The sequence below is a fragment of the Saccopteryx leptura genome, chromosome 1 (genome assembly GCF_036850995.1).
Source record: "Saccopteryx leptura isolate mSacLep1 chromosome 1, mSacLep1_pri_phased_curated, whole genome shotgun sequence".
Taxonomy (NCBI): Eukaryota; Metazoa; Chordata; class Mammalia; order Chiroptera; family Emballonuridae; genus Saccopteryx; species Saccopteryx leptura.
Genome location: NC_089503.1, coordinates 12481957 through 12508177, shown reverse-complemented (window position 1 = coordinate 12508177; position 26221 = coordinate 12481957). Strand labels below are relative to the sequence as shown.

Genomic DNA, 26221 nt, shown 5'->3' with positions numbered 1-26221 from the left:
CAACCAAAGGAGGCCCCGCCCCCGAGGCCCCGCCCCTTCGTTTACCGCCAGATCTCGGAGTACCCGGATGAGGGGTTCCGTTGTGGGTCCTTGTGAAGCGGCGGCGTTGACCGGGTTGGTGATGGGGGAGTGTTTGGGGAAGTTGCGCTGACGCCCCCGACGCCCTCAGAGCTGACCCGCCGACCTCAACTCCAGTCCGCGCCCCTTACCCTGTCGCAGACCCCGTCCTGTCCCACTCCATTGCTCCAAAGCTCTCGGGGCTGTTCATTCTTTTGGAACCGGAAGAACTGGAGCGGTCTAGAAAGGGACCGGAGGTGTCAGCAATTTGTGAACCTCCCAGACTAGAACCAAGGTCCGTTCCTCTCTCCACTCTGCCCTCCCAGTTCTTCCAAACCCAGCCAGTACCCTCACTTGACCCCAGAAATGGCCTATCACCCCACCTCAGCTGGGGACAGGGGGACCACCGGAAGGCTCACCTCTCCCCTTTGAATTTTTGTTTTATTCTTCAGACTTTGAAGGACCCACCAGGCCACTTGCCCAGCATTATTAGTGCCCCTACTGCTGTACAAATTTTAACCTCAAAAACAAAAACCAGAATTTCCCCAGTGAGAACCTTAATGACCCAGGAAGGCAGTCCGCTAGCTAGTCCATTAGCTCTGCAACTTCCAGGCCATGCCACATCACACAGACTCGGTGAGCAAGAGGAGGGGAACCACGTGCTTTGGAGCACCTGCAGAATGCCACAGAGGATACAACCCCCATTTTCCAGATGAGGAAGCTGAGGCTCCACAGAGTTGGTTTACCTAAGATCCCCCGGTTAATCAGAGGCAGAGCAGGTGCAGACCAGGTGTGGGATCTTTCTGTTCAGACTCATACAGTGAGCCTGAGACCCTGAATGACCCCCAAACACCTCTGAACCAAGATGAACTGAGGGGAGCTGAGAGGTCCTTGTGGTTTGCGTGTGGTTGCCCACATCAGAGATTCTGCCTGACTTGGGAAGCATTGAATTATCAGTAGACCCGGAGTGACCCCCAGACACCTCTGAAACAGGATGAACTGAGGGGAGTCGCAATGCCCTTGTGGTTTGTTTACATGTGGTTTCCCACATCAGAGACTCTGCCTGGCTTTGGAAGCATTGAATTATCAGTAGAAAGAACACAGGCTTTGTAGAAAGACTAGACGTGGATTTTAAGTACTGCCTCTTACAAGTATGGCCCTGAACAAGTCACTAGAGCTCTCTGAGTCGGTTTCCCAGAAGTAAAATTTGCTCACAGGCTTAGTTGTCTCCCTCTTGGTTTGGTACCAACACCAATAAGAGCCAGTGCGTGAAGATCTCTGTAAACATGTACAGCGCCCGTGATATTCATGTAAGAGATGAAGTTACTCTGTGCGTCACTTTGCCCCTTAGTGATGAGGTGGGTACTGCTCTGGAGGATAAAGGCAGCCCTGTGCCCAACGTGGATAGATCTGTCTTCTGGCAGCCTAACGTGGGTGTGAACCTTGGTCAGCCCCACGCTCTTCTCCATCCCCAGCCCACGTTCTGGAATTTAGACTTGGATCAAAGTCCGGGGCAGCTCCCTAATTACGAGTGCCCTGGAAACATGATTGTGCCAGTAGGCTGCAAGTGCCTCAGCAGCACATATTCTTACCCTGTCCTGCAGGTGCTGCTGCCACCTCATTGTGCTCAGACCCAGCTGGCACCCACCGGATCACCCATCTTTCGGCGGCTCAGTACGGTGTGAACTCAGCTAGCTTGCCTCGGAGCCTCCCCACTATGGTGAGTCTTATGACGGCCAGGGCTTGGGATGGACACTGGGCTTGGAGAAGTGGGGGCCAGCCCTAGGCATGCTTGAGTTCTTTACACTCAGACCAAGAGGTGCTGTTGCCTCCTAAGGTTCAGAGAGGTTAAGAGAGGGTCCCTCTTAGGGCCTGGTCCCTGCTTCCCTCCATTTCTCAGCTAGTCCCAACCCGGCCTGGGGTTGCAGCCTCTGAGTCCCTCTGGGGTCCTTCTGCCCCGTCTGGTTTATGTCTTTAGATTAGAGCAGGAACAGTTACTGTGTAATGGACACTGTACCAGCCACAGAGGGAGCCATGAAGAAGGGCCTGGTGCCCGTTCCTGGGAATGTGTGGGCTGGTCCCGTGGGTGGGATCTACACTTCAGGAAGCTCAGCATTGCCACGCATTGCTCCATGCTCACACTAGAACTGATGGGAACCATAGCAGGCCTCGGACAGACCAAGGTTCATATTTCAGCCTGCCACTGACCAGCTGTTTGAGCTTTTACAGAAGACTTGACCTCTCTGAGCCTCTTTCTCCTGCAATATGAAGCAGATTAAGGCTGTGAGGTATTTATCAAACCCGAGTCCTGGGGCCTTGTGCAGTGCCTAATCAACTTCCTTTCCTGTTCTACCCTCTCATGCCACTGGGAAGCAGGAATGGCACTGGTCCCAAGCCCTCCTCAATGACTCTGGCATGAGAATGGTTGCAAATCCCAGGCGGGACAGGCTGTCATTGATGGCGAGGGGTCACCTTCGGGAGGGGGGTGGCACTGGAGGCTTTGGAGCTGAGAGCAATCACACCTTCATGGTATATCCAGTCCCCAGCAGGCGCTGAGAGCTATAGCCCGGGCCCCTCCCAGGGCAACACCTCAGCCACTCCCGGCCTCCCTTCAGCTCCTGGGGAAAGCAGCATGATAAGGGCAAATGGAACCAGTTTGGGAGCCAGGCACACCTGGACACTTACTGCCTGTGTGACCTTGAGCAGAGTCATTTAACAGCAACTCAGTTTCCTCACCAACCTAGTCTTTTCCCCATAGGGTTGGTGGGAAGATTAAATGAGACATGCTCAAAAGCACTTAGACGCAGTCTGACTCTTAAGTCACTGCTCGTGAAAGGAGCTGATCATGTTTTTCTGCTCTCCCTCCTGACCCAGATTTGCCTCCTTGTCCTGAAGCAGGCAGCCTGGCTCTGGCCCTTGCCAGACCTAGAAAAGGTCAAAGTGTACACAAAAGATCCCGATGCCCACAGCCTGAGCAAGGAGCCTCTGAAAGTGCACCTTATCAGGACCTGGTGCAGCTGCAGGTCGCCCCCAGGCCACCAGGTGGCACGGGGAGCCCAGCTCCCTGGGGCTCTTTTGGGGCCCAGTCACTCCGGGACAAAAGTAGGAGCTCCATAGTGTCTGCAAACCTCCTTCAGTTAGCGCCAACTTTTTGAAAAAGGAAGTAGCTCCCTTTTATTTCAATTTTTACTACATGCCAGGCATACACTATTAAATCCCCATTTTTTCCCAGAAGGTCCTGAGGCTCAGAACGGTGAGGTGTCCTGCCTGAGTTCTCACAGTGCAGGGAGGCAGACGTGGGATTTGAGCCCAGGGGCCCATGCCTGCAGAATTCAAATTCTTAACTGCTCTAGCCCCAGGCCACCGGACTCTTCCGTACCTCCTGGGTCAGCGCAGCTGTAGCTCTCAGGCCAGCCTGCCCATGACCCTCCCATCTGAGGCTTTGGCTGGCCAGTTCTCTCCGTCTGCTGGTTAGGCCCTGCCCACCTCTCCCTGATGGTCACTGGTAGCTCAAGTCGTTCGACCTCGCTTCCTGGCCTGGCCAGTATACTGCAGTCTAGCCACCTCCAGACCCTGGAGTATGCCCTCCCTCTGCCTGGGGTGTCCTCCCTTTGCCCTGCAGACCCCTCACTCCCTACCTAACTCCTAGTTATTCTTTTTTTTTTGACAGAGAGAGTCAGCGAGAAGGACAGAGAGGGACAGAGACAGGAAGGGAGAAAGATGAGAAGCATCAATTCTTCATTGTGGCACCTTAGTTGTTCATTGATTGCTTTCTCATATGTGCCTTGACTGGGGGGCCGCAGCAGAGTGAGTGACCCCTTGCTCAAGCCAGTGACCTTGGGCTCAAGCTGGCAACCTCGGGGTCTCAAACCTAGGTCCTCCACATCGCAGTCCAATGCTCTATCCACTGCGCCACCGCCTGCTCAGGCTCCTACTTATTCTTTACAAAGACTTTCAGGATCCCTCTGTGCCCTGTGGCACGTGTGCATTTTTCCTGTGTAGCACTTCCCACAGCCTGTGGAAACAGTCTCTGTGTTTTCCATCAAGGGCAGGACCAGCATTCTGTTCATTCTTTGCACACAGTGCCTAGTCCTGGGCCTGGCACACCCAGAGGCTTGGGTGGTATTTTGCCCTCAGCGAAGGCCCGGTTGGAACAACAAACGAATGTGGGGCCTGTTTGGCCCCTCTCCCTGGCACTGAAGCTTCAGCCCAGGGCTTCTCCCCCTTTGACAGAAAAAGGCTTTTGGGCCCCAATTGTATTAAATTATTTTATACTCGGGTCTCCAGTTCACCATTTTCTCTGTATTGAAGACATTCTTCAGAATAAATATAAGCCATAGTCCAAAACATTTCATACATTAGGCAAAGGATAAAAAGATAAAAATTGAGACGAGAACTCACAGAAATAGCCACCTGATAAAATGACAATTCTGCCTGTCGCTGGAGTTCCTGCTCCGGTGCTGTTTCCCGTAGTTCTTGAGTGGGTGGTCTGGCCATGGCACTGTGACTGAGGAGGCTGGGAGCCGGGCCGCACTAGAAAACTCCTTCTGCTCCTCTCCCACAGACCTCCAAGAAGCTGCTGAACTCGGTGGCAGGCTGTGCTGATGATGCCCTGGCTGGCCTGGTGGCCTGCAACCCCAGCCTGCAGTTCCTGCAGGGCCACCGTGTGGCCCTCCGCTCTGACCTGGACAGCCTCAGGGGCCGAGTGGCGCTGCTGTCGGGTGGGGGCTCCGGCCATGAGCCTGCCCACGCTGGTGAGTACCCTGGGCCAGAGGGGAGAAGTGGGTCGCTGAGCAGAGAGGTGGGGCTCCAGGGAGACTGTCGGTGCTTCTGGGAGGCTCAGATCCCAGCTCAGAGTCAGGAACCGGATCCTGGTTCCCGCTCTTCCACTCCTTGGGCTGTGATTTGGGGCCAGTTATTGCCTCTCTCTGGGCCTCAGTCTCTATAGCTTATAAAGTAAGAGGTTGGGCCAAATGATCTCAGCACTGGCCTTTCCAGCTCCGAGCCAGTGATTCTGTGAATCCTCCTGGCCTTCCAGCTGACCTTCACTTCCTCCATGAAGCCCTCCTGACTCCTCCAGCATAGAGCAACATCCCTCTTCTGCATTCCCGCCCTGCATTTTCACATACTGCACTAAGTGTCCTGGACCGTTTCCTGTTCAGTGCCAGGCGTGTGAGCTCTCCTTGAGAGCTCCTGGCGGTACAGATCCTCCCTTCCCTGTCTGCTTCACAAAACCCATTCAGCCATTCGGCAAACATTGCTGAGCACCCACTGTGTGCCTGGGGTAGTCTGGGCACTAGGGATGCAACAGTGAACCCCACAAACAAGGCACCTGTCCTCATGGAGCTTCTGCTCTCCTGGGGAGACAGGCAGCAACAAGGTAAACACATAAGGGAAAGAGATCATTCCAGAGCGTGTAAGTGAGGCCATGAAGATGAGCGAGCGAGGAAGGCACAGCGAGCCGTGGGGCCGGGGTAGGTAACCGCCAATGTTGGGAGGTCAGGGAAGGCTGCCAGGGGGTGACTCTGACTCGGGGTGAGATCTGTGGGAAGCAGCCCGTGTGCTCTTCTAGCAGCAGGTGCCTGGGGGCCACCAGACCGTGAAGCTCAGAGCAGGGAAGGCTGCCAGGGGGTGACTCTGACTCGGGGTGAGATCAGTGGGAAGCCGCCCGTGTGCTCTTCTAGCAGCAGGTGCCTGGGGGCCACCAGACCGTGAAGCTCAGAGCAGGGAAGGCCTGCCAGGGGGTGACTGACTCCGGGGTGAGATCTGTGGGAAGCCGCCCGTGTGCTCTTCTAGCAGCAGGTGCCTGGGGGCCACCAGACCGTGAAGCTCAGAGCAGGGAAGGCCTGCCAGGGGGTGACTGACTCCGGGGTGAGATCTGTGGGAAGCCGCCCGTGTGCTCTTCTAGCAGCAGGTGCATGGGGGCCACCAGACCGTGAGGCTCAGAGCAGGGAAGGCACAGCCCCCCCAGCGTCCTCTCCCCACCCATCTCCAGGTTTCATAGGGAAGGGGATGCTCACGGGGGTCATCGCGGGAGCTGTGTTCACCTCCCCGGCAGTGGGCAGCATCCTGGCGGCCATCAGGGCAGTGGCCCAGGTGGGCACAGGTAAACCTGGCAGGCAGGAGGGGCTGCTTCCGGGAGGGCACGCTGGGTTTGGGGTGAGGGCGAGCACTGATGGGGCCCTGCTGGCTGCTCCTGCAGCGGGGACCCTTCTCATTGTGAAGAACTACACTGGCGATCGGCTCAACTTTGGCCTGGCCCGGGAGCAGGCCCGGGCTGAGGGCATCCCGGTGGAGATGGTGGTCATTGGGGATGACAGCGCCTTTACCGTCCTGAAGAAGGCAGGCAGGCGGGGGCTCTGTGGCACAGTGCTCATACACAAGGTGAGGTGCCCCGCCCAGGGCTTGGGCTGGCCAGCCCCTCCCAGCCTGCTGTCACCTGGCAGCCCCTGATACCTGATCCTCTCCAGCCCCCTGACCCCATAGGAAGCCATTCCTTCCCCAGTGCTCCCTGATCGAGAAAGGCCCCATGTCCCCTCCCCTACCTAAGCCCGGCATATAGGCATTCTCCCAGGCCCTTCCATTCATTCTCCACCCCCAACCATTGCCCTGGCCTGGCGATCCTGTTCCCAAATGCCTCTACAGCACGCTCTCCTCAGGTCCCTGCCCTTCCTGTCCCCGCCGTGGTTCAGTGCTCAGCTGCTGATGCCCAGGTGGCTGCAGCAGCGTCCTCACTGGGCTCCCCTGTCTGCTTCCTGCCTACCCTTCCAGTCCATTCCCATACTACCCCAGACGTGTCTTTTAAAAACGTGTGTTTGATTAGGCTGCTCACCAGCTGAAAGCCGTCTAGGGTTCCTAGGGTCGGCCAAGGCTCTTTAGTCTGACACCCACCATACCCTCGCCCTTCCTCCCTGAACTTCCCAAGTTCATCTCCCTCCTCTCTACCAACCTCCTAGGCTCTGTTAGTACCAGGGCCCTGTTCCACCAGGCTGGGGCTCACCTCTGGGCTTTCCTGAAGCTCTGTCTATGGCCTTGAAAGTCCTTTCTCCATCTAACTAGCTTGGTCTAATTCCTATTCCGTTGAGGTCCAGCTCTGACGTCTGGGAGGTGTTTCCTCCCTCTACACCGAGCTGCTTAGAAGCCCCTCCTCAGTGCTCCCATCACATGTATTGTTACCAGATGGGCCCGGCAGGAGGTCTGCCTTGGGCCCGCCCTGGTGTGTGGGCTCTTGACTTTGTGTAGGAAAGCTTTCACAACACGAGTCCAGGTGATTTTGAGAGTTTGTTTATTAAAGCTGGAGACGGTGCAATGAAGGAAAGGCTTAGGACAGAAGAACAGGAGAGAGCCTCGGTGGGGCTGCTTTGGCTCTCTGGGAAGTTAGAGAAAAAGGGGGCCTTGGAGACAGGATTTGGGGGGTCAGTCTGGGACAAGCAGCTCCCTGGTTGCAACTCGCGTGGGGACCCTTAGAGTAAAAGAGGAGAGTATGGTGTGCTCTGGAACGAGCATGCCCCTGGGCTTTTTGTCCTAAGACTTTTTCTTAGCCAGTGAGGATCTTGGGGGGGGGGGGGGTGTCTCAGGAGAGGGTCTTAACAGAATATTCACTAGCTTTTCATGTGTGCCCTTCAGAGTGTTTATTTATTAATATATGTGTAAAGAGGTGTCAGGGTTATTTTCTGGTTTTATATTTTTAAAGACTGTGATTAAAGAGGGACCAGGACCGAGGCCAGTCTGCCCTGGGGTGGCCTGGAATGTGTAAGCTATTTGCTCCCAAGTGTCCTTGGTTAGGGAAGATAAAACCTTGTGATTCATTAGCTGGCTGTAAACTGCTCAAATTATTTGGCCTTTTAAAATTATTTTGTCTCAGTTTCCCTTATTCTACTTGTCAAGGAGTTTCCCTAGCATCTTATGACCCTGCCTCACTGTCATTTACCATCTCACACTGAATGTGCAATTTGTGTGTGTCTGCTTCCCTAGCCCCTCCCCAGACTGAGAGTTCCTTCAAGGAAGGGACTGTGACTTAGTCACTTCTTCTTTCATTTCGGCACATACTAGCTGCTTGGCAAAGAGTGGGTGGGTGGGTGGATAGATGAATGAGTGGATAGATGGCAGGACTGGTGGATGGATGGGTGGATGGATGGGTGAATGGAACAGTAGGTGGTAAGTGGTTGGGGCGGGTAAAGAGAGACACATTATATATGCCCTGGAGAAAAAGCTTGAGACAGGGGACCAGGAAACTGGCTGTCAGCTAGCTGTAACTTTAGACAGTCACCTCCCCTCTCGGTGCTAGTTTCTCCATTTGTTAAGTTCCCTCTGGCTCCAGCAGACTGGGGTTCCTAGGGATTCCTGGCAGGTCCATTGTGAATGCAGAGATCCACTGTTCCGCTCTAAATACAATGGGCCAGGTTGATGTGGCAGTACTCAGAGAGTCCCCTAGCCAACTAGAAACTCAGCCCCAACCTGTCTTCAACCCCCGAGTGCTCCAGTGACTCCTTCCCTGGGGGCTTATTTCTGTGTGGGTACAGGTGGCGGGTGCCCTGGCTGAGGCAGGTGTGGGGCTGGAGGAGATCGCAAAACGGGTGAGCGTGGTCGCCAGTGCCATGGGTGAGTGCCAGCCCGGGCGGGGAGAGGAGGCTGACCTTGGGACTAGAAGCAGGTTCCCAGTGGCTGCTGGCTATTCCCCTGGGGCTGAGGGAAGGTCTGCCCGGGGGAGCTGCCAGGGACTAGTAGCCTAGGGTCCCAGAGCTAGGTTTCTCTTTCATCTGAGATCAAGAGCTGCCCTGGCTAATGCCTGCTACCCTGATTGATGCCAATAGCAGAGTGGTCATTCGTTCACACCTCATTTCTCATAGGAACCCTGGGAGTGAGCTTGTCCCCCTGCAGCGTCCCTGGTTCCAGACCCACCTTTGAACTTGCAGCTGATGAGTTAGAGCTGGGCCTGGGTAAGCTTGTGGCCACCCCTGACCCAGCCACGCCTGCTCCCAGGCTTCTGCCCATGTCTTATACCCCGGAAACCGTCTGCCTGGTCCTTTCAGCTTACCTGGAGATGTCACCTAGGTGGTCTTGCTGTTTTTTAAGTGGGCACCTGAGGCTCTTCTGGCCCAACCTGCCCGATTTCTACCATCCACACCCAGGGCTCCAGCCACGAGCGGCTCTGTGCACGGCCCACCTCCCTGCATTGCCCACACCATTCCCAGTCCTCTGCCAAGATGCAGCCCTTCTCTCTGGAGCCACTCAGAGCCCTGAGCTCTTCCTCTCCTGTGCTTCCCAAGTGATGGCCAAGTCTCATGTGTCTACACTGTGACCGCTTCTCGTTAAAGCTATGTAACTAGTTAAGAGTTAAGTTTCTGGCGATCTCCTCCAGCAAGCCACAGCTCCTGGAGGGCAGAAACAGTGTGTTTTTCATTCTTCTGCCCATTTCTGCCCTCACCCCGACGTACCCAGCACCTAGCCTAGCACTGAGTAAATCCCGATAAAAACACTATGAGCAAATCCCCGGGTCTGAGCACACCAGCAGTGAGTCCCTCTGCCCACAGGGATCCACGGGGAAGCTGGTATACGCCGGATGAAGGTAGGGGGACTCCCTGGGCCAGGCTGGTCTAAGGCCGAGGCCCCGGACACAGCTCACTCCTGGATCCCTCTGGCAGATGGCAACCGCTGACGAGATCGTGACAGTCATGCTCGACCACATGACCAACTGCTCCAACGTGTCCCATGTGCCTGTGCAGGCTGGTGAGGGGTTGCTATGCCTTTTGTCTCCCAGCCCTTCCTCCCCGCTGGGTGCGGGGGCCCGAAGAGTCTCAGCCGGTGTCCTATCTGCCCACAGGCTCCACAGTGGTGCTAGTTGTCAACAACCTGGGTGGCCTGTCATATCTGGAACTGGGCATCATCGCCAATGCTGCAGTCCGCGCTCTGGGTGAGCCCACCCTGGAAGGGGCCCTCCCGACCCCCAGAACTCTTCCCTCCAGCCCTTTGAGGGTGGACGTAAGAAAGGCGGCTGAGGGAGGGTCGTGTGATGGCCCAGAGCTCGGGCTGTGCAGCCAGACGAGCCTGCGTTAGACCGTGACTTTGCCACCTAATTGCTGCCAGCACTGAGCCTGTTCCTTGTCGGTAGAGAGGGGATAAAAATAATAAATATCTGCCTCATAGCGTCAATGAAACTAAACACACATAACGTACTTAGCACAGTGCCCGGCACCTGCAAGAGCTCAGTCAGTGAGACCTGTAATTACCCGCCTGCCCCTATCGAAGGGACATTGCCAGGGAACTAGTCATTAAGTGCATTATGGAGGAATGCCCTGAGCAGATCTGGCCCTCTCCCTACTGACCTCAGGGCCACAGCCTCAAAGCCCTTGTTTTTCTCTTACTCTGTTTCTTTATCTGATGCCGGGGGAGAGAGGAAGTAATGCTCTTTCTGCCTTCCCCTCTGCTGTCCATGCTCTGTTACTGCAGAGGGCCGCGGGGTCAAGATCGCCCGTGCCCTGGTGGGCACCTTCATGTCGGCGCTGGAGATGTCGGGCCTTTCTCTCACCCTTCTGCTAGTGGATGATACCCTCCTGAAACTGCTAGGTGAGCCCTGGAACCTGGGGTCATCCAAGCCAGGGCTCCCTGTAGGTGGAAGGAGCCAAGGGGACGTGGGGAGCCCATGACAAACAGGCCCCCGTGTAGAGGCCCTTTCTGAATCCTCCAGCCTTCTCCAGCTGTCGTGTGATTGGAGGAGCTGGTATAGGAACTCCCCCAGCGCCGGCACCCTCACACCCCCCTTCCCTGTGTACAGTGGGACTCAGTACTTTCTTACTGAAATGGGAGCTGGGCCACCAGGTAGGTAATTCAGGCCCACTTGATCGCTGGCCAGACAACCCATGTCTAAGAGAGTCACCCTCCTGTCACTAGATGCTGAGACCACCGCATCGGCCTGGCCCAATGTGCCCAAGGTCTTTGTGACTGGGCAGAAGCGGACCCGGGAAGCACCCAGAATGCCCCTAGAGGCTCCTGATTCCACTGATGAAGGAGGTACCAAGCCCTGCTGTTGAGTCAGGTGGCCCTGGGCATTGGTCTGAGCCCTGAGGGGTGCAGGGGCCCTGACACCCTTACTTCCCACACCGTCAAGTTCAGTTGTAAGAAGGGCCAGGCTCACTGCTCCCCACTGTACTTCCCCTCCAGGCGTAGCCTCCAAGCGGATGGTGCTTGTGCTAGAGCGGGTGTGCACTACCCTCCTGGGCCTGGAGGAACATCTGAACGCCCTGGACCGCGCTGCCGGCGATGGGGACTGTGGCACCACCCACAGCCGCGCTGCCAGAGGTTGGTGCCAGGGTCCCTCTGGCGTCAGGAGAGGGGATGGTGGCACACTGATCTGAGACTTCGGCATTTCATAAACCAGAACAATTTCAGAAACATTTGGTTTGCTGGCGTAGGTTGCCAGCTCTCTTTTGCCAAGTGGTCATTCACAAAAACCTAGCACCCCCGCCACCTATTTTATAGGGAAAAGACCTACCGCTACAGATGTGGGGGATGTTATTATGGAGCAAAATGTAATCTTACAGCAAATGATAACTTTAGATTCAGAGGGAACTCATTCTATAGTTCTTCTTTTTCTCGGCTTTCCAAGACTAGTGAACAGCCCTTAATTGTCCAGCATCATTTGGTCAAGAAGAATGGATTTAGTGCCTATAACGGGCCAGGCAACTCTGCGTACAGTAGTGAGCAGAGCAGATAAAAACCGCTGCCCTGCGGCCTGTGTTCTGGCAGGGTCGGGAACAAGAAACAGTCTGTGAGCCACCAAGGGTGGGAGTTCCCGGGGCGGGGAGGGAAGTGCAGCAGGGAAGCAAGGCAGGGAACGTCAGGTGAGGGGGTTCAGGCGGGCCCCCTGCTGGTGACTGCGAGGTCCCTGTCAGTCACCGGTCGCCACCCCTCTGCAGACTGCACCCTGGGTACAGAAGGGAGCCCTGGAATCTCTTCCTGTGGGTTCCCTCAGCCCGTTTCTGGGCCTTTGCTGCCGCCTGGCAGTGGGCCTGGGCATTAGCACGGAGGGAGGGCCTCTGAATTCCTGGCCATCCCTCTGCCTGCAGCGATCCAGGGGTGGCTGAAGGAGGGTCCACCCCCTGCCAGCCCAGCCCAGCTTCTCTCCAAACTGTCCTTCCTGCTACTGGAGAAGATGGGAGGCTCGTCTGGGGCAGTGAGTGCCGGCGGTCCCGGGGCAGAGGGCTGACCGAGGGTCCCGGGTCGGCTGAGGTCCAGGCCAGACCTGAACGCTCAAATTCTGGTCCTTTCTAGCTGTATGGCCTGTTCCTGACGGCCGCGGCCCAGCCACTCAGGGCCGGCACTGACCTCCCAGCCTGGTCTGCCGCCATGGACGCCGGCCTGGAGGCCATGCAGAAGTGAGCCAGCGCCCTCTGCCTTAGGCCAGGGGAGGGCTGGGGAGGTGGCTGATGGCACCTGTCCCCAGCCAGGCCCTGCTCCCACCCCCACAGTGAGTCCCTCCAGTGAACCTCATTTGTTCTCTTCCCCTCAGGTATGGAAAGGCTGCCCCAGGGGACAGGACTATGGTGTGTATGGGCCCAGCCCTCCGCCCTTAGGGTTACAGAGGCCCCGAAGGCCCCCCTCAGTGGCAGGGTGAGCTCAGCTCCCCTCTCCCTCGCCCTGTCCAGGTGGATTCCCTGTGGGCAGCAGCGCAGGAGCTCCACGCCTGGAAGAGCCCGCGGGCTGATACGTGCCAGATCCTGACCAAAGCAGTCAAGGTGAGTGAAGCTGGGCCCAGCTGCCCAGGCTTGGAGCAAGCTAACACCCTTCCTAGACCAGTTTCCTTCTCTGAAAACGAGTACCTGTCTCACGGAGTGTTGTGAGGCTAAAGGAGAAATAGAGCCTCAACACGGTGTCTGGGACATAGCAGGCCCTCCGTAAATGGGGTCCCTTGCCCGGCTAGAGACAGGTGGGAGGTGACGGAGTAGAGGGTGCTGGCAGAGACGGGACAGGAAGGGCCAGGGTTGATGGCAGGAAGGAGACCTGGTGGCTTGTCCTCAAACCTGCTCCTCCGCCCACTCCTCTCAGAGCGCAGAAGCTGCAGCCCAGGCCACCAGGAGCATGGACGCGGGAGCTGGAAGAGCCAGTTATATAAGCTCTGCGCGGCTGGAGCAGCCAGACCCCGGGGCGGTGGCCGCTGCGGCCATTCTCCGCTCCATCCTGGAGGCCTTGCAAAACCAGGGTGTGTGAGTGCCTCCCTGGGCCTCAGGGCCTCTCACTGCCTGCAGAGGCGGCCACTGTCACTTCCTCTGCCTTCCCACTGTCCTCCCTCGCCTCTCAGGCCCGTCCTCTAAGGTCAGCAGGGAATCCTCTTCCAGCCTCAGAACTACTCCAGTGTGGAAACTTCAGACCCTGAGTGTGTCGCCTGCCTGCCCAACACTGTCCTCTCCCTCCTTAGGAAGGGTGGGCTCCTGGGGTCAACCTGTTCTGCCCCAAGTCACCTCTGGGCTTCAGCACGTGGCATTTTCCCTGTCACTTGCATTGCTGACTTGGTTTTCAGGGTCTCTGGGAGAGACCTTCGGCACGTGAACCTGAGGCAGTGTGGGAAAACCAGCTAATAAATCATACTGAAGCACCAGGGCTTCTGCTTCCTGAGGGACCTTTCCCCAAGCACGTGAACAAGTGGCCCCACTGCTGTCCCGGGGACTGAGACTCAGCCCCTGGTTGAGATGATCATGACCCACCTCCTACCACCTGAGACCCAGGCCAGGCCTGCACACCTGGGCTGATTCCACTGCGATCCTCAATCCTGTCCTCCTCGCGATACGCACACCACACCCGATGGAGTGCTGTTGGCAGCACTAAGCTAACAGTCCACTGACTCTCCAGGAATCAGATGGGCACTAGGACACCGAGAGGAAAAGAAACCACCGTATCGTGAGGCTCAGTGGTAGGACAGAAACTGCCCAGGCCAGCCGCTAGGTCTCTCTAGAGCGGTCACTGATGGCCCTGCCAGGCCTGGTGTGTGGTGGACACACCCGACTCATACTCGGTGCAGGGCAGCCGTTACAGGGACTGGTGTGGACTCACATGGACACGGTGTTGGACCCTGGTTCTGCTTCAAACCAGCTACATAAACTCAGGCCTATTATAAATATTTAGCCTCTTAGAATCTGGGAAATCAGCGTGGCACCCATCTCATGGGGATATGGAAAAGGATTCAAATGAACTGATCGTGAGGCCCCCAGCCGAGTCCAAGGGCTCACTCATTGGGAGTTAGGGACTGTTATCACTGGTGTCTGCAAGCAAGTCCGTCCAGGTCATCTGCTCCAGCAGGGGCCTCTGTAGCTGGTCACACTGGGAGAGAGCTTCCCTCATCACTTGCTTTGCCCCAAATTGGCTACAGGCTCCCTCAATCCCTGGGCTTCTCTGCCGAGTCCCCTGTCCATCAGCCACCATGGGTCCTGACCACAAGGCCCAGTTATCAGTGGGTAGAGACGCGTACACCCAGCAGCTGGGAAGGAAACTGGCATCTGACACCTGGCCTGTGGATCCCAATCCTGCCATTTCCTGGTTGGGTGACCTCAGGCAAGCCATGTATCCTTGTGTTCCAGATTATATCATAAAACAGGAAACATTTCCTTCCTGAGATAAAAAAAAAAGTGCTCAAAGGCTATTCATTATTAGGGACACCCACACATTTCAGGAATAGCATGTGACACCAGGAAGACATCATGTGAATCTTTGGTGCCTTCTGTCTTGTCCCTCTTAAAGTCTCGGGGTCAGAACTGTCTTGAGACTTTATACCTTGCCCACAGCTTATTTAACCATAACCTCATATCAACAGAAAGGCTTTTAAAAAAACATATTTAATGAAAATCAGGCTTCATAGACGGGTGAAATGCCAACCCACATGGTAAGGGGTAGTGGTCACGTGACCAAGGTACCTGGCAGTCATCCCAATGGCTTTTGCTTAAAGTGGCTTTCAGCCACTAGAGAGGGTCAGTCGTAGTCCTGCTGGCATCTGGCCATGTGGAGTTGGGGTGGCCTGAGAGTACGCTCTGGACCCAGCAGGGCCCATCTGGAGAAGGCAGGAAAAGCGATAGCGCCTGCACGTAGGAAAGGAGCCAGACTCCTCTCTCCCCGGCCCGTGTCTCTACAGAGAAAGCCCTAAGCCTGTACTCTGGCGTGACACACAAGACGGCTTGGCCATGCAAATGGCCATTGTGGGGGACAGGTGAGGCACTCTGATGCTCAGCAAAAACACCTGTAAAGGTAGCCGTGGCTCCCAGGCTCTGCAGGGCACAAAGCACAACTTTGGCATGTGGCATGCTGGGCAGAGTGTGAAAATTAACTGGGCGAGGGCCCTGCCAAGAGAGCAAGGTCACACCTGCCCGGAGATACTGCGGAAGCCCTAACTTGGCCAAAGAAAGTAAAGGCAGTGAGACACCCCTGCCACTCATCCTTGCTGAAATGGCTGGGGACAGATTACCAGGCTCACTGGGCTGCCTGAGAGTGACAGGCATGTAAGTCACAGGGATAAACTGGGATCCAGGCCACAGATGTAGCAGCCACTAGATGAGGGGAAGCCACACGGTCACAATGGATGCAGACATGAGACAGAAACGGGACAACAGCAAAGAGCAGTCAGCGCCGCAGCGCTTCTCTGCAGAAGCTGCTCTTCCCTTCTCCCTGCCCCTCCCTTCACCTCCCGAAGTTCCCACCCAGCCTCAAGTCCAGCAGCGGGAGCCCGCCCCATGGTGGCGCCTAAATGAAATACCTGCATTCTAGGGGAAGGCTGACGCACATGTCACCTCCCTCAGTTTGCACATTACAGATCGCACTTGGGTCCAGCTCATTGGAGCTATTGGGATTTCCTACCACATCCTGAGGGATCTAAAGGGGAAATCCACTTGATTTCAGCTGGGGGGCAGGAGCAGTGAGAGTAACTAGGGCAAGAAGGTCTTGTGTAAATGGAGGATCTCAGAAGTCGATGTCAAAGAGGGGTGCAGAAGCCAAAGCCACCACGAAAAGCAGTGGGCAGCAAGGTGGTGGAGAGAGCAGGCCCAACCCGGAGCAAGGGGAGGCCTGGGCGCATAGCCCAGAGCAAGGCTGTTGACAAACCCAGGCAGGAGCCCCAGCTACAGCAGAGCTTCTGAGGGAGTCCAGGCCACGCCTCCTACTGCTCTTGGGAACCCTCCCCGCTTCACTCCACTTCATTCAACAGGGGCTGCAAAGACAGGCAAGTACACCAGGGTTAATGGCATAAGGTCAAAATGGCCATTGCCCTGCAGGTATCACACCGGGTCTGAGCTGTTCACACAGACCCCCAACCTGCAGGGTAGTCCCCGCCCTAGTCACCCATCTTTCAGGGAAGCCCCAAAGTCCCTCAGCCTGATACACCCCCATCTCACCCCATCCCTCAGATGCTGAGAGGCCAGTACCTGCTAAGTAAGTTCCTATACCCTTAGACTAGCCTCCAAGCTGGAAAAGTAGAAATTACGACACCCCTCCACCATGTCCAAGGCCTTCCTTGGGGAAGATAAGGCCACACTTCCCCTCATGGAACCATAAGAACTTAGGGAAGGGAGTAACCGCCGTCCTCTCCCAGTGGACAGGCCCCCGGAGCCCAGAGCCTGAGCAGCGGCATCTGCTATGACGGCCGGGAGGTGCTGGCCTGACACCGGTGCTCCCCATCAACTAACCTCCCCCCCACCTTCCAGCTGCTTAGTGTCCCGCCATCTCACTGGGCCAGTCTTCCTCTAAGGCCCAATCCTTTCCTGGTGACCCCTCGCTAGACCCAGCCCTACCCCAACCTGCGCATTTTCGACGAGGACTCCACACCTGTCTCTCAGTCGTGATCCCCACCTCCGGGCGTTTCCAGGATGAGGTCTGAAGGATATAGAGCACCAGCAGCCCGAAGACCACCACCAGCATCCCAGTGCTGTTGGCAAAGAGAGCCTCACCAGGCAGGCTGGAATATGGGTTGGTGACATTTTTCCTGAAGATGACAAAACAAAGTGGGCCCTTGAGAGACTTCCCCGTTTTTGTCCAGTGGAAGAGTCAGTGCCACTAACTGAAGGTGAGAAAGCTTCCCAGGAACTGGGACCCAGAATGCAGATATACTTTCTAAGTCTGGCCACAACAAACATCTGCAGAATGCTTTTTTTTTTCTTAAGTGAGAAGCAAGAGGCAGAGAGATAGACTTCTGCATGTGCCCCAAACAGGATCCACCCAGCAACCCCTTATGGGGTGATGCTCTGCCTATCTGGAGCCATTGCTCTGTTGCTTGCTTGACAACCAACCTATTTTAGCGCCTGAGGCAAGGCCATGAAGCCATCCTCTGCACCCGGGGCCAACCTGCTCCAACTGAGCCATGGCTGAGGGAGAGGAAGAGAGAGAGAGAAGGGAGAGGGGGAGAAGTGGAGAAATAGGCAGTCACTTCTCCTGTGTGCCCTGACCGGGAATCAAACCCAGGACATCCAAATGCCGGGCCAACACTCTACTGCTGAGCCAACCAGCCCGGGCCTGCAGAATGCTTTGTACCTATGAGGGAACTCTGTGCCTCGGGTCCCTCATTTATAAGTAGTAATGACAACAGTATTGATGTAGGGCAATTATGTGATTAAATTTGAGGTGCTTAGAACAGTTTGGCACACAGTAGGTGCTAAGTAAATATGCTAGAGAAATACCTACTGACCAATTCACCAATCTCAACCTAAAGAAAGACCATTACCTTCCAGATCAAGAATGAGCCCAAGCCCAAAGGCCTCCCTCCTATGTGATCCTAGGATGCATCTTTTGAAGACCCTATTCTTTCCCCTCCACCATGAGTTGGGGCCCCATCCCACTCACAAACTGAAGAAAAGCTTCTCATTAACACCGGAAATGACAGACGCAATGGTCAGAGAGAGGATGGAGGTTCCAAAGAAGACGTGGACAGGTTTAAGGAGACTGCGCAGCCGCACGGACGCCCAGGGCAGCAGAAACACAGCAAAGCCCAGGAACCACTGTGGACATGGGAAGAAGTACCTGACTCACCTGTGTGGGGCCGTCCCACCCCACTCCCACGAGCACCTCCTACCGGCCAGTGAACCATCCGGCTTTTTGCCCAACTCAAACCTCCCACCGGGAATTACCCCAGCACCACGGAGCTTCCTTAGTGTGGTCTGTTTCTCTTACATAAACAAGACCCTTTATGAAATGCTTAGCTACAACCCCACTCTCCCACAAACACAGCCATCCTCGTTTGTCTCTGCTTCCTTCTAGTCCCAGCTCATAAAACTCCCTTGCTCTGGAGTGACAGATGGGGAGTGTGACAGGCAGGAGCAGGAACAGGGTGAGTGTGGGAACCACCCGTCTTCCATGGCTCTTGAAACTGCCCATTCTCCAGGACGCGCCCTGCAAAGGCCGTCTCCAGGCAATGAGCAGAGGGAAGATTTGGTGCTGATGCAAGTGAAGCCCCAAGCCGAGCCCATGGCTGCCATCCGGCAGTGGAAACCCAAAGGAGAGTGGTGAGCACCTACCTGGCAGGCAAAGAGGAAGACGGTGGTGATGCCCAACCAGCTGTGCAGGGAGTAGAGGTTGGCGATCTGTGCCTGGTTGTGATATTTAAAGACAGCCACCAGCCCCAGCACGGTCAGGATGAAGGCCATCAGTTGCAGGGATGCGTGGGCGATTTTCCAGGGCCACTTGGGCCCCACCCATGACTGGGGCAGGCGGTACACCAGGGACGCTGCAGGAGAGAGCAGCCCGGGGCTCGGCCTTCTCCCCTTGTGCTCACCACACGGCGGGGGAATTACCTGGCATGGTCCCACACCGCCGCCCAACAAGGGGAGAAAGAAATGCTAAGACACTGATATCAACTCCTCAGCATCTTCTATCCTTGTATCATTTCTGGGACACCAGCCAGCCATGAAGGGCGGAGAGAAGGGACAGTGATTACGAGGGAGGAGCACGTTTCCTGGACCTGCCCTTCTGTCATTATGATAACAAAGGTGGCTTCTATGGAGTTTTGCAAGTTAAGAAGTAATGTTACTCATTATTTCATCTAACTAAATACTCACAGTAAGCTTAGTTATCAAGAACACAAGCTATAAGGTTAGATAACCTAGGTCCAAATCCTGCCTCTGCCTCTTAGCTATTTGGCATCTTCTTTCTAAATCTCAGTTTCCTCATCTGTAGAAAGGGGATAACAATAGAGCGCACCTCACCAGCTCCCTATAAGAACAAAATGGGATGACGTATTTGCAGTACACGGGGTATGTGCTATTATCAATGTCACTATCATTCCCATTTTAAAAGTGGGGGAAAGGAGGCTCTCCGGGACCCCAAGGCCCAGTTCTGAATGCATGGGGCAAAGATGGGTCCAGCAGGAGTACGCAGGTCTCTTATGTAAGGATTGACTATGCCATGCTTCAACCTGCTGCTCCTAGAGCAGGGATGGCAAACTATAGCTCACAGGCCAACTGTAGCCTGCTGCCTCTTTCTGTAAATAAAGTTTTATTGGAACATAGCCATGCGTGTGTTTACGTATTGCCTATGGCTACTCTCACAGTACAATAGCAGAGCTAAGTAGTTGCAACAGATCCTGTGGCCTGCAAAGCCTCAAATATTTACTACCTGGCCCTTTATAGAAAATGCTTGACAACCCCTCCCCTAGCATATTGTGAAGCTGCCCTTCTCAGATGCCTCCATTCTCAGTACTTCTTCCTCCAGATGACTCCTGGGCCCAAAGACAGACCGACCAACCCAACCTCCATAGCTCTGAACCCAACATGACAAAGGCCAGCCCTGGAGAGGGACTGCTCCGCTCCGTCCAGGCCTGGGCCACGGCTTGTCTCCCATGCTGACCGATACTCACCAGCACTGTAGAACACCACCATGCCAGCAACCATGAGCACCGGGTGACAGTTGAACGTGAGTATGCTGCCGTCCCAGGCAAAGCCACCGTGCCATCTCGACATCCAATAGACAGTAAAGAGGATGCACATGGAACCCAGGAATGACAGCGCCAGGGAAGCCAGGTAGAACCATCCCACCGCCATTGTGGTCAAGCACTCCTAGAAGAGGCAGCGGTCACATGTCCCTGCTGGCTCAGGCGCCCCCACGCACCCCACACCCCAGCCAAAGACCTTGCTCTTGGTTCGAAGGGTGGGCAGTCTTTGTTTCAGTTCCCCTGCCATCAGCTGGCACCCCCCCACGAGGCCTTGAGGGCTGCGTGGGCCTGATCTCTGGGGAGGGGCAGTGACTGAGGTCCCACCCCACCACCTGGCAGCAGACAGCATACCCAGCCAGGCCTGGAGCCGGCCCTGAGACAGGCATCTCCTGATGGGACTGGATGCCAAGGCTCTGAGCACAGAGCCCTGGGATTAGTCTCCCCTCACAGGACCAGAAGGTAAAGAATTACCTCCTCACAGAAAAGAAGGGACAGGAATCAAAATCCTGGCTAGGACACACAAATGGCCAGGCCTTTCTTCCAACACCAGGAGGCAAAAACACACTCACAGGAGCAGACATAGCACTGTCAGGCCAGCTGGGAGGAAGTGCTCTGGGCTCTCACTTCTGTAGGAAAGCTCTTCCCCAGCCGAGCCTGTGGGGCAGTCCTCCCAGTGGGGGATGTAAGACCAGGCCTTGCCTCCAGAGTCCCCCCCACTACACCTGCAACTGGGTGATGGCCCCCAGCTAGTCCCCAGGCCTGAGACTTCTGCTTTCTTGCCTTCCGGGGAAAATCCAGACGAGAAAAGAGGAACCAAGAACTTACGGTCTAGAAAGCAAGAATTTACAGAAAGCCCTCGCTCACCACCGCGCTAGGTTTTTGGAACTAGAACTTGAAATGATGTATAATGAAACCAGTTTTACCACAGGCTAATTGATATAAATAGGAGTTAGTTCCTGTGCAGCTCATGAATGTTAAAATAATGTTATTCAAGGACCTGCCGAATTCTGAGATGTCCACATGTACCTGATCGACTCAGAAACCAACTCTGCTTTCAGGCATGGACAATGCCCAGGCCCCTGAGAAGCAGCTCTTAATATCCAGGCAAGTGGCTTTGGTCGGAGACCTTAGTTGGTAAGAGTGTTATCCCGATATGCTAAGGTTGTGGGTTCAATTCCCAATTGGGGCACATACAAAAATCAACCAAAGAATGTATAAATAAGTGGAACAACAAATCGATGTTTCTCTCTCTTCCTTCCTCTGTCTCTGAAATCAATCAATCAATAAATAATTATTTTGCCTGACCAGGCGGTGGCACAGTGGATAGAGAATCGAAATGGGATGCGGAGGACCCAGGTTCAAGACCCCGAGGTCGCCAGCTTGAGCACAGGCTCATCTGGTTTGAGCAAAGCTCACTAGCTTGGACCCAAGCCAGCTTGCTGGCTTGAGCAAGGGGTCACTCGGTCTGCTGTAGCCCCACGGTCAAGGCACATATGAGAGAGCAATCAATGTACAACTAAGGTGTCGCAACGAAAAACTGATGATTGATGCTTCTCATCTCTCTCCATTCCTGTCTGTCTATCCCTCTCTCTCTCTCTGTCTCTGTAAAAAAAAAAAAGAAAAATACATACATATAAATAAATAAATAAATATATTTTTTAAAGGCCAGGCAAGTGGGCATGAGGGGTTACAGGCCAGTGTGCAAGGCACAGGCGGCCCCTGCTCTCAGCCGGGCACGTGTACAGGGCACAGGTTCAGTTCTCAAGGCAATCGCACTATCCCATGGTCCCACAGAGAGAAGGTGACACTGTGGCTTCCTGCAGTCAAGGTCTCTCAATCTCAGCGAGCTAACAGAGAGAGGAGGAGGCCCCTAAAATAGCCAAGAACTCCCAAAGACATAAAACACTTGATTCCTTACCTTTAGACCTAGTGGCAGGCTGATGGAGTGGTGGCCTGGCCTCTAATTCTTACGGAGTGAGGCACCTTGAACAGATCACTTAAGCTTTGTGGGACTCAGTCTTCTCAACTGGAAGAAAGGCGTGGCAACAAGAACATGATTCAGTGAAAGCAGCTATGGGCAGACACAACACGGGAACCTTACACACAGGATGCTATTTACTCGTCTCTTAACAAAGTTGTGAAGAGTTATCATCCCACTTATAGGGAGGAGACTGAGGCTCAGAAAGATTATGTAGTATTAAGACCCAGAAAGCAGGCAGGGAGTTTCAAATCTTTATCAGTTTGGCTTCAGGGCCCATGTTTTTTTCCCTGCCCAAAGGTCAAGTGAGAAAATGTATGTAAGGCCTCACCTGTGGTGGTGCAGTGGATAAAGCATCGACCTGGAAATGCTGAGGTCACCGGTTCGAAACCCTGGGCTTGCCTGGTCAAGGCACATATGGGAGTTGATGCTTCCTGTTCCTCCCTCCTTCTCTCTCTGTCTCTCTCTTCTCCCTCTCTCTCTCTCCTTTCTAAAACGAATAAAAAAAAAAAAAAAGAAAGAAAATGTATGTAAGGACATTGTCAAAGTAATGTATTATACTTTTCTTAGTATTGTCACAGGATTTTATCCTAACTACTAACAAAAACCTAAAGCTCATGGCCCCCGTGCTTACCCAGGCTCTCAGTGGCCCTGACTCTATGCCAGGCTAGCTCTCTGTGCCAGGTGTCCACCTAACCAGAAACAGACAATGAATTCTCATGCCGTGATCCAAATTGGCAATAATCTCTGATACAGGATGATCTGAGGTCTGTGGGGGGAAAGCAAGGTTCCATGAGGTTGGAAGAAGAAAAATCATTCCTAGCTTTGTGACTCAACTACTGAACTCAGAGCTGTCCCCTTAGTTCCTGCAAGAGCACAGAGTTTCAGGTCACCAGACGGCCAGTTGCCTCCAACCAAAGCCCCGCCCCCCAGTGAAGTGTTGTCAGCATGAAGGACTTCTTGGTCAGTAGGCTTCATCCATCAAACAGTATCTGCTTTCAGCATTTTTTCCCTCATTAAAGGAAAAAAGAAACTATAGTCCAAAAGGGACTGGAGCCACTCTCCTGGAAGAGGTTCTGGCTCACTGTTCTGGGACAGACTTGGAATAGGCAATGGGGACTTTCCTGACAGAGGGCTGAAAGATACTACTCACTGTATACAGATGAGCCCTCTCACGGCCTGAAACCGCAAAAGCAGAGAAAAAGGAAGAATGCAATGAAATTTGAAGTCCAGCCTGACCAGGTGACAGCTTAGTGGATAGAACATCAACCTGGGACGCTGAGGACCTATGTTCAAAAGCCAGAGGTCACAGCTTGAGTGCTAGCTCATCCAGCTTGAGTGCAGGCTCATCAGCTTGAGTGTGGAATCACCGGCTTGAGGGTGGGATCACAGATGTGACCCCTGGTCGCTGGCTTGAGCCCAAAGGTCGCCTGCTTGAAGCCCAAGGTCACTGGCTTGAGCAAGGGATCACTGGCTTGGCTGGAGCCCCTTGGTCAAGGCATCGTGTAAGAAGCAATCAACGAACAACTCATGTCACAATGAGTTGATGCTTCTTATTTCTCTCCCTTCCTGTCTTTCTCTCTCACTCAAAGAAAAAAGAAAAAAGAACAGTGAAGTCCAAATGTTAAGAATATCCTCTTCTTGCCCTGGCCGGTTGGCTCAGTGGTAGAGCATCGGCCTGGCGTGCAGGAGTCCTGGGTTCGATTCCCGGCCAGGGCACACAAAAGAAGTGCCCATCTGCTTCTCCACCCCTCCCCCTCCTTCCTCTCTGTCTCTCTCTTCCTCTCCAGCAGCCAAGGCTCCATTGGAGCCAAGTTGGCCCGGGCGCTGGGGGTGGCTCTATGGCCTCTACCTCAGGCGCTGGAATGGCTCTGGTTGCAACAGAGCATCGCCCCCTGGTGGGCGTGCCAGGTGGATCCCGGTCAGGCGCATGCAGGAGTCTGTCTGACTGCCTCCCCGTTTCCAACTTCAGAAAATTACAAAACAAACAAACAAACAAACAAAAAAGAATATCCTCTTCTTTACTCGAGAAAGCAGGTTATGCTGATTTTAGGATGTGCTCACCACGGTATGTTCTTCTATTCTACCCTCACTTTGTGAGGCCCCATTTTAAAACAGAAGACTGCAAATTCTTTTGTGAAGGACCAGATGGTAAATATTTCAGTCTTTGCAGGCCATCTAGTCTCTGTCACACCTATGTCATCAACTCTGCTGATGTAGTGCAAGAGCAGTCAGAGACAATACCTTTACAAATGAACATAGCTGTGTTCCAAAACACTTTATTTATGGACAATGAAATTTTAGTTTCATATCATTTTCACATGTCATAAAATATACCCTTTTCATTTCTTTCCAACCATTTAAAAATGTGAAAACCATTCAAGAGAGCCAGATTTGGCCTGTGGCTGAAGTTCGTCAACCCTGATCTAAGAAGTCCCCTCTCCAAATACCCTCCTCAATCACCTTGGCTGAAAGGGGTCTCCTACGCTGCACAAAACCAGATCAGGCCCTGAGACAGGAAACGGGGCCACCCAGACCTCAGAAACATTGTGGCTTTGGTTCCAGACCATCGCAAGGAAGCCAGTCATAACCTTTTTGTTGGTAGAGGGTCTTGCCTGCCTTTGTAAAAAAACGCAACAGCTGCAAAGCGCCAACAAAGCAAGTACAGCAAAGGGAGAGATGCCCGTATTTCCCATTCAGCCCTTAGACTTAGGAAAGGGCTCTACCTCAAATCTTATGTTACTTTTATAAGTTAGAACTACAAATAGACGGAAGAACAAAGTCATTTCATTGCTTCCCCTTCCCAGAGGAGTGAATGGTGGGGACTTTAGAAATCCAGACTCTCAAGCCCCAAACTCAGAAACACTGGGTTCAGCGAGCTCTCCTTGGAGCACACCCATGCCCCTCCTTTTCTCCGCAGGTACTTCTCTCTAAACTTTAAGGGGCCCCTTTTCTCTGACTTTTCAGTGAACTAAAAGCAGCCCCAACTTGGCCTCTGTCACTGTGACTTTTACTTCTCAGTGAGTCCACGCAGTCCCTCTTTAAATAAATGTATGCTTAAAAAAAAAAAAAAAGCCCTGGCCGGATTGCTCAGTTGGTTGGAGCATTATCTGGAAGCACAGAGGTTGCTTGTTCGATCCTGGATCAGGGCACAAACAAGAACAGATGTTCCTGTCTCTCTCCTGCTCTCTCCCTTCTTCTCTAAAATCAATAAAATAAACATTAAAAAACAAACCTGGGCTCAAAGAAGGAATGTGACTCACCACGGTGGGTTGCACAGCTGGTACAGGCATCCCCGTTCACTCCCCTCAGCTCCAAGGACTCCTCACTGAAGGTAGCTAGTAGCTCAACAGTCAGGGCTTAGAAGTGAGGGGCCCTTAATTCCAGCCAGGAGGCAGCTAAGCAAAGCCTTCCTTAGCACCAGAGTGACTACAGACCCGCCCTTGGACTATGCTCTGGTCTGGCTCCGGTGTCCCAGAACATTACCGGAACGCCGGGACCGAACCCTGACTCCTTTGCTGGGACCAAGGAGATCCCAGCTAACCTTGGGTGAAAATTCAGGCGAGGGGCTCCACCTGCTGACAGCTACTTCTGAAGAGATTTCGTGCCTTTACAACCACCACCGATGGAAGGAAGGGCACGGAGAACGGTGTCCATTTCCTAAAAGAGGAAACTGAGGCCAAGCGAGGGGTCGAGACAGTGCGAAGCGAGGTAGCAGCGGAGGCAGCACTCGAACCCAGTTCCCAGCCCGGGCTCTTTCTCACCCCCGAACCACCGTGGGACGCAGCGGGGTTTGGGGTATCCAAGACCCGCTCTGCCACCAGCGCCCGCCGCCGCCGATCCCGAGGGTCCTAGGGGAATGGAGTCACACACTCCCCGAGAGGTCACCACGAACTAGGACTGCCGCCCTAGAATGAACGGACCGGGACCACTTCGCCTTTTTATAGGCTCGCAGCACTTCCGGGAGCGCGCGCGCGGCCGCCGGGAAATGAAGTTCGGCGTTGCCCGCTCCCAGCGCGCCACGCAGCAGATTCCAACTCCACTTTCTCCGTGGGTGTTTTTTCCCCAAGCTCCGGGGCCCCAGGGGCCATTAACACCGTCCCGGGTCTGCCTTGTCCCTCACTCCCCGTTTTGTGGAGCGTCAAGGTTCCGGCCGACGCGAAGCCTCTCATCAGGGGGCTGACCCTCATCAAGGCCACACGCGGAGCGGGCGGGAGGCCTTGGTCAGCGGCTGGAAGAGCCCGGAGAGGGGTGGGCCCCGGAAAGCGGAGTCCGAACTTGGCGCCCCGGCC

General features: G+C 54.4%; 2 protein-coding genes across 9 annotated transcripts; one reads left to right on the top strand and one right to left on the bottom strand.

Moving 5' to 3' along the window:
• The first annotated feature begins 14 nt into the window (after positions 1-14).
• TKFC (triokinase and FMN cyclase) lies at positions 15-13648 on the top strand. 3 transcript variants are annotated; one of them, XM_066360938.1, is made up of 18 exons: positions 15-114; positions 1662-1777; positions 4622-4811; positions 6053-6163; positions 6260-6441; positions 8580-8658; positions 8907-8996; positions 9591-9625; positions 9702-9786; positions 9881-9970; positions 10507-10623; positions 10948-11067; positions 11218-11355; positions 12123-12229; positions 12328-12431; positions 12566-12599; positions 12702-12791; positions 13102-13648. In XM_066360938.1, the coding sequence occupies exons 2-18, from the start codon at positions 1775-1777 to the stop codon at positions 13261-13263; spliced, it is 1737 nt and encodes a 578-aa protein (XP_066217035.1). In that variant the 5' UTR covers positions 15-114; positions 1662-1774; the 3' UTR covers positions 13264-13648. The 3 variants fall into 3 exon arrangements, with proteins under 3 accessions (XP_066217035.1, XP_066217025.1, XP_066217031.1); XM_066360928.1 differs by having other exon boundaries at positions 77-352; XM_066360934.1 differs by lacking the exon at positions 15-114 and having other exon boundaries at positions 1600-1777.
• A 1766-nt stretch (positions 13649-15414) lies between these two features.
• CYB561A3 (cytochrome b561 family member A3) lies at positions 15415-25828 on the bottom strand. Of its 6 annotated transcripts, none has more exons than XM_066360956.1 (9): positions 25694-25828; positions 22564-22698; positions 22261-22419; positions 21870-21977; positions 19877-20072; positions 18540-18748; positions 17869-18023; positions 16858-17014; positions 15415-16243 (listed from the first exon to the last, which is right to left on the bottom strand). In XM_066360956.1, the coding sequence occupies exons 5-9, from the start codon at positions 20058-20060 to the stop codon at positions 16220-16222; spliced, it is 729 nt and encodes a 242-aa protein (XP_066217053.1). In that variant the 5' UTR covers positions 20061-20072; positions 21870-21977; positions 22261-22419; positions 22564-22698; positions 25694-25828; the 3' UTR covers positions 15415-16219. The 6 variants fall into 6 exon arrangements, with proteins under 6 accessions (XP_066217053.1, XP_066217061.1, XP_066217068.1 ...); XM_066360964.1 differs by having other exon boundaries at positions 22564-22621; positions 25694-25827; XM_066360971.1 differs by lacking the exon at positions 22564-22698 and having other exon boundaries at positions 25694-25769.
• Positions 25829-26221: the final 393 nt, after the last annotated feature.

Bases quoted from the DNA above. Each gene is read 5' to 3' on its own strand.
- CYB561A3 (XM_066360956.1), bottom strand. From the start codon at position 20,060: ATGGCGGTGGGATGGTTCTACCTGGCTTCCCTGGCGCTGTCATTCCTG. The intron at 17,015-17,868 runs GTGAGTGGGATG...TGTCATCTTCAG, and splicing joins GAGAAGCTTTTCTTCAGTTT to GAAAAATGTCACCAACCCAT. The intron at 16,244-16,857 runs GTGTGGAGTCCT...CTGTCTTTGCAG, and splicing joins GGATCACGACTGAGAGACAG to CCCCTGTTGAATGAAGTGGA.
- TKFC (XM_066360938.1), top strand. The intron at 10,624-10,947 runs GTGAGCCCTGGA...TCCTGTCACTAG, and splicing joins TACCCTCCTGAAACTGCTAG to ATGCTGAGACCACCGCATCG. The intron at 11,068-11,217 runs GTACCAAGCCCT...CTTCCCCTCCAG, and splicing joins TGATTCCACTGATGAAGGAG to GCGTAGCCTCCAAGCGGATG.